This window comes from Tupaia chinensis, unplaced genomic scaffold (genome assembly GCF_000334495.1).
Source record: "Tupaia chinensis unplaced genomic scaffold, TupChi_1.0 Scaffold000673_1, whole genome shotgun sequence".
Lineage (NCBI taxonomy): Eukaryota > Metazoa > Chordata > Mammalia > Scandentia > Tupaiidae > Tupaia > Tupaia belangeri.
Window position 1 is genome coordinate 1148683 of NW_006160196.1, and position 6417 is coordinate 1155099.

A 6417-nucleotide genomic window follows, 5' to 3' on the forward strand; every position below is an offset into this window, starting at 1 on the left:
CCCCCCGCCCGGGGGCCCGCCGGCCTGCCGGGTCGCCGGCGAGCAGGCGGGGCTGCGCGAGGCCACGCCCCTGGCGACAAGCGCCCCCCGCGGAGACGCGGTCCCGCGTGCGCCCGGCTCCCAGCGCCACCGCCGCCCTACCTGCAACCGCGCGCCTCAGGGTGCCCGCCGTCTGCCCTCTTGGTCTACCCTTCGTGCGACCCTTCCTGTTGCAGCCTTGGTCTTTCTGTCTCAGAATCCTGACTTACCCCTTCCATCTGTCCTGCCGCCTTAGCTGTCTGTCCCGTCCTTTTCCCACACTCCTGCAACAAACTCATGTTCAACATCTCCTGGGCTCAAGGCGAGGGACACGCGGGTGGGCTTCCAGTCTGCGGGGGAGGTGGACAGCCAGCTACTACGTGATAAGAGTTCAGAGCGGAGAGGAAAGAAACCCTTGAGGAGGGACAGTGACATAATGTCCTGGCAGGCAAGATCAAGCAGTGGGGCGTGGGTCACCCCCACCCTGCAGAAAGAGCCAGCGTGGCTGGAGAGCAGTTAGAAGTGGAGTGCTTTACGATGAAGGTGCAGGTGGGCAGCGTGACCTTGTGCGTTGGCAGATGCGTGTTGAAGGGTTTGGGAACTTCATGCAAACTTTTTTTTTTTCCCTTCAGGCTTAATTCACTAAAAATATGGAACGCTTCACGAATTTGCGTGTCATCCTTGCGCAGGGGCCATGCTAATCTCCTCTGTATCGTTCCAATTTTTAGTGTATGTGCTGCCGAAGTGAGCACATTTCATGCAAACTTTTAAGGTAAAATGTGATATGCAGATTTCCATTTTAAGACCACTGTGAGGGGAGACTGGGTTGGAATGGGAGCAAGAGGCGAAGCCATGGGACCAGTTAGGAGGCCATCAGCGACCACCAGCCCCCATGGCTGCAGCATGGCAGAGGCTGGAGGACAGGTGAACAGATGTGGAAAGTGTCTAGAGGGTCCTCTGGTGGTGTGGTGATTGAGGCGGTTGGATCCTACATGGCTGATGGAATTGTTCAAGTCCTGGACCTGGAGGCTTGAAAAACACACTAGGCGCATGTGCAACCACTCCCAAAATCATGAAAGGAGGATGAGACGGACAAGAAGGGATCGTGGCTTGACTGTGACCCATGGGAGGTGCTTTCTCACGGTCCCCCTCTCTGTGAGCAGATGTGTCTTCTGGCAAATTAAAAAAATAAAAAGTGTTGGGACCAGCAGTTAGTGTAATGGCTATGTTGCTGGACTCCCATGTAGTAGACCACAGTTCGAGTCCCGGACCAGGTGGCTTAAACTCACGCCGGGCACATGTACATGTGTGCCCAAGATCCCGAGAGGAGAATGGAGGAGAAGGGATTGTGGCGTGGCCATCCCCCCTGAGGGGTCATTTCTCGCTGTCTCTGTTTCTGTCTGTCTGGTGAGTGCATGCGCCCTATAGCAAAAAAATTCTCTAAATAAATAAATAAATAAATAAAAATAAATAAAAGCGTCTTGGGGCCAGCAGATAGTGTGGTGATTACATCACTGGACTCCCACATGACTGACAGTGGTTCAAGTACCGGATTCAGTGGCTCGAAACTCAAGCCAGGCATGTGTGCGTGCGTGTCCAAGATCCCAGGAGGAGAACAGAGGAGGGACTGCGTGTGATTTCTCACTTCCCATCTCACTGTCTTTGTTTCTCTCTTTCTGCGGCAAGCACCCCTGCCTTAAGACAAAAACCTCTAAAAAAGTAAAAAGCATCTTGAGAAGTCTTGGCGTTTAACTGTGTGTGGGATCAGGAAGTGGAGGCAAGAGGAGAATTCAGGTGCTTTGGTGCCATTTGCTAAGACCGTCAATGCTGGAGGTGGGATACTGGATCTTTGGAACTTGAGGAGACTGTGCAGCGTCCAAGGGGAGAGGACCTGAGGTCTAGAATTCAGAACCACCTGCCATGCAGGCAGCTTTGAGAACTGGGCAGAGATGCTAAATAAAACCATAGGAGTAGACAAAAGTGCTGAGAGGAAGCAGACTATGAGGACTTAGGGGGAACTGGCAGGTGGCATGGTTGAGGTGCTGGACTCCCACATGGCTGACCGTGGTTTGAGTCCTGGACCTGGTGGGTTGCTTTCTTACTTTCCTTCTCTCTCTTTCTCTCCGTCTCTATCTGGTCAGTTTAAAGTTCACAAAGATGGAAGCCCAAAAGGTAGGAGGAACTTAAGTAGGAGAAGCCATGAGAAGAGTGTTTTTAATTTACTCATTCATCTGTTTTTAAATTTGACCAGAGAGAGACACACAGAAAGAGAGAGAGAGAAAGCGGAAAAGCATAACACCAGATCCAGGAATTGAACCGTGGTCGGCCATGTGGGAGTGTTCAGCACCTAAACCACCACACCACCTACTGGTCCCTAGAAGAATGTTTTTAAAAAGAGTGTTTTTATATTTTTAGGGACCAGCAGATGGCATAATGGTTACATCGCTGGACTCCTATGTAGTCAACCCCAATTCAAGTCCCAAATCCAGCGACTTAAAACTCATGCCAGGTGTGTGTGCCTGTGTGCCCAGAATCTGGACAGGAGGATGAAGAAGGGATTGTAATATGAACATTCACCCCAGGGGGTGATCTCTGGCTTTCTCTCTCTCTCAGGAGGGCATGTGTCCTATAGCGGAAATCTCTAAAATAAACAGGAAGTGGTCAGTGCTATCAAGTGCTCCAGAGAATCCCAGGAAAGGTAGGCACTGCAGACAAGCACCTTGAGAAGTCTGGCTATTGCTCTGCCATCTGTCTTAACTGGATGGGGAAATGGAGTCCAGAAAAGGGCCTGTCCTAGTGGGAAGGCCACAGCAGTTTGTCTGAGTTCATAGTATCGTCAGCAGCCTCAGCCGTGAATGGAACATATTTGGGAGGACTAACAGGTGGCATGGTGGTGAAGGTGTGGATTTCCACACTGCTAACCATGGTTTACGTCCAGGACCCGGCTGATTGAAGCTCATATTGGGCACGCATGCGTGCACGCCCCAAATCCCAAGAGAATGGATTGCAAGGTGGTCATCCCCACTGGGGAGTGATTTCTCACTTTCCCTCTCACTGTCTCTCTATCTCCCTGGTAAGTGAAAGAGCCCTATGGCAAAAACCTTTAAGAAAAAAAAAAATGGGGGCCAGCAGGTGGCATGGTGGTTAGGGTGCTGGACTCCCACATGGCTTATCGTGCTTCAAGTCCCAAACCTGGCAGCTTGCTTTCAACTTCGTCTCTGTGTCTCTCTGGTGAGTGCATGTACCCTACAGCAAATTTAAAATAACCACAATAATAAATAATTGTTTTTAATTGAGGGAAAAACAACAATATTAAAATATAAAAGTGTTTTTTTGTTTTTTTTTTGGTGGGGAGAGATTTTTGCTATAGGGTATGTGCAGTTGCTGGAGAGACAGACAGAAAGCAAGAAATCACCCCTCTTCCCGGGGGGGAGGGATGGCCACACTGCAATTCGTCTCCTTTGGGCACGCACACATATGTTTGGTGTGCTTCAAGCTGCCCAATGCAGGACTTGAACCACAGTAAACCATGTGAGAATTCAGTGCCTCAACCACTATGCCACCTGTTGGCCCCTAAAAATACAAAATTTAGGGAACCAGCAGTTAGCATAATGGCTATGTCGTTGGATTCCCACATAGTCGACTGTGGTTCGCATCCCGGACCCGGTGGCTTAAAATTCAGGCCGGGCGCATGTGCGTGCGTGCCCAAACTCCCGAGAGGAGAATGGAGAAGGGACTGCGGCGTGGCCATTACCCCTGGGGGGGTGATTTCTCGCTTTCTGTCGCTCTGTCTTTCTCTGTCTGGAGAGCGCACACGCCCTATAACAAAACCACTCAAAAAAAATTTTTTTTTTAAACAATACAATATAGGAGCCAGCAGAAGGCATTGTGGCTAAGGCATTGGACTCCTATATGGCCAACCACGGTTTGAGTCCTGGACTCTGCAGCTTGAAAACCACACTAGGCATGTGTGCACGTGTGCTGAAAATCCCAAGAGGAAAATGAAGAAGGGATTCTGGTGTGGCCACCCCCCTGGAGGGGTGATTTCTTACTTTCACTCTCTCTCTCTCCAGGAAGCACACATGCCATGGCAAAAACCTAAAAAGAAAAAAAACAACTATTTACATTAGTATTTGCATTCTATCAGATATTGTAAAAAATCCAGAGATTATTTAAAGCATACAGCAAGCCCAGCTCTCGTGGGTGTTCTGCTAAGAATTTGCTTAGCAGGCTGAGATCACAAGCAGGCCAGGGTTTGATTCGGGTCCATCCTAAAGGCCTGGTACAGTGGCGTACACCTATAATCCCAGTGATTTGGGGCCTCAAACAGCAAGAGCATGAGCTTCATGCTGGCCTAGGCAACAGAGCAGATCCTGTCTGTGTAAATAAATAGACAGGAAGATGTACATAGGTTATATGCAAATACACCATTTGATATTAAGGACTTGAGCATCCTTGGATTTTAGTATCCACAGGGGAGCCCTGGAACCCGTCTCCCACAAACACCAACAGAGGACTGTATTTCTCTTTTCCTTAACAAAATAAATGTATTTACAGGGTTAAAAATAAAAATCAAGGGAGCTGGCAAGTGGTACGGGCGCTGCACTCCCAAGTGGCTGACTGAGGTTTGAGTCCTAGTCCTGGCGGTTTGCTTTCTCACTTTATTTCTCTCTCACTCTCTCTGGTCAAATTAAAAAATAATAATTATAAATAAACTTGAATGAAATAATTATTTAAATACATAATAATATAAAATAAAAATCAAAGGGCCAGCAGGTGGCATAGTGTTGAGGCACTGGACTTCCACATGGCCGACCATGGTTTGAGTCTCGGACCTAGCAGCTTGCTTCTCTCTCTCTCTCTCTCTCTCTGAATACATGTGCCCTATAGCAATTTTTTTTTTTTTTTGGAGAGGGTTTTGTTTTGTTTTGTTTTTCCACTATAGGGCGCATGTGCTCACCAAACAGACAGAGAGACAGAGACAGAAAGTGAGAAATCACTCCCCAGGGGGGATGGTCACGCTGCAATCCCTTCTCCTTCATTCTCCTCTTGGGATCTTGGGCACACACACACACGCGCCCAGCTTGAGTTTTAAGCCACTGGGTCCGGGATGCGAACCACAGTCGACCACATGGGAGTCCAGCGACATAGCCATTATGCTAACTGCTGGTTCCTTGCCCTATAGCAAATTTTAAAAATAATAAATGAAATTCTTTCTTTAAAAAAGAATCAAATAACAAAGAAAGGCTGGTAATGAAAAACATCAGCTCCTGGACCTCTCCTAACTTCAACGGCTTCAAGAGGCAACAATTTAGGTTTTAGTAATACAATATCCATTGATTTTCTGCTCTTACCACCTTTCTCTTCTCATATTTTATGGTAGCAGCTTTTAGCTCAATCAATGCAGTGCTCACATTCTGTCTACCTACGTATTTACTGTGGGACCGGGTAGCAATGTGTGTTTGATTACGCTTCCTTTCGTGAACAGTTTCTTGCCTTTTCTGGGTTTCTATGTGTCTTTGCTTTCCTTTTTCTACATCCTCAATTTCCTTCAGTGTCTCCAATACAACAGCTTTGTTTATTTCTTCTACAAGAGACAGCCCTCCCCAACAGGTCTCCACAGTGATGCACCCCTGGTCTCAGTCATCCCAAACCAATGGCACATGTGTACACACCCAGCAAGCTCAGGGAGGTCCTGGGGTGTCGATTCACACTTTCCTATGTGGGTCCAACTGCATTACATACATTCACCACTGCCTGGCCTGTATTCTGAAGGATCTTTACCCTTTTCTTCCATGAATGAGAGGCTGCACCCCCAGAAGGGTCACCACTGCATGACATGCCCACAGCCTCAGTCATTCCTGGATCGTGGATATGTGTATACCCAGTGGACTCAGGGAGGGCTCTAGACTTGAGCCGTGAATCTTCCCATGTAGAGTGGGCCTCACAGAGCATCATGTCTTACTGCCAAATATTTTCTTTCTTTTTTAAATCTAATATTATTTTAGTTAGTCCAGAGAGCAACAGAGTGTGTGTGTGTGTGTATGTGTGTATGTGTGTGTGTGTGTGTGTGTGTTGGGGGTGGGAGGGCAGCAAGAAAGCAAGTCACCAGGTCTGGGATGCAAACTGTGGTTGGTCAGGTGGGAGTCCAGCGCCTTTAACCACCACACCACCCGCCGGCCCCCTAAACAGGTTGTTAAGACATCTTATTTTCAAGAGCATTTGTCTATCTTTCTTAGCACCTCTAGCATTTACAGCAGGGAATCTGAGGTTATCTAGTGTCTAATCACTTCTTTTTCTAAGAGAGATTTTTGCTATAGGGTGCACACGCTCGCTGGAGAGACAGAGAGACAGACAGACAGAAAGCAAGAAAACACATCCCGGGGGGGGCTTGCCCAC

At 48.1% G+C, this 6417-nt stretch overlaps 1 protein-coding gene and 1 non-coding gene across 2 annotated transcripts in view; both read right to left on the bottom strand.

The window, feature by feature from the left end:
- Nucleotides 1-317, bottom strand: part of LOC102502885 (protein lin-7 homolog B-like) — a 4737-nt gene extending 4420 nt beyond the window's left edge. Inside the window, 1 exon segment of the mRNA XM_027776461.1 lies at nucleotides 249-317. Coding sequence (XP_027632262.1) covers nucleotides 249-317 — 69 coding nt within the window.
- A 345-nt stretch (nucleotides 318-662) lies between these two features.
- LOC114009986 (U6 spliceosomal RNA) lies at nucleotides 663-770 on the bottom strand. Its single transcript, XR_003551383.1, has one exon. It is a non-coding gene; the product is annotated as a U6 spliceosomal RNA (small nuclear RNA).
- Nucleotides 771-6417: the final 5647 nt, after the last annotated feature.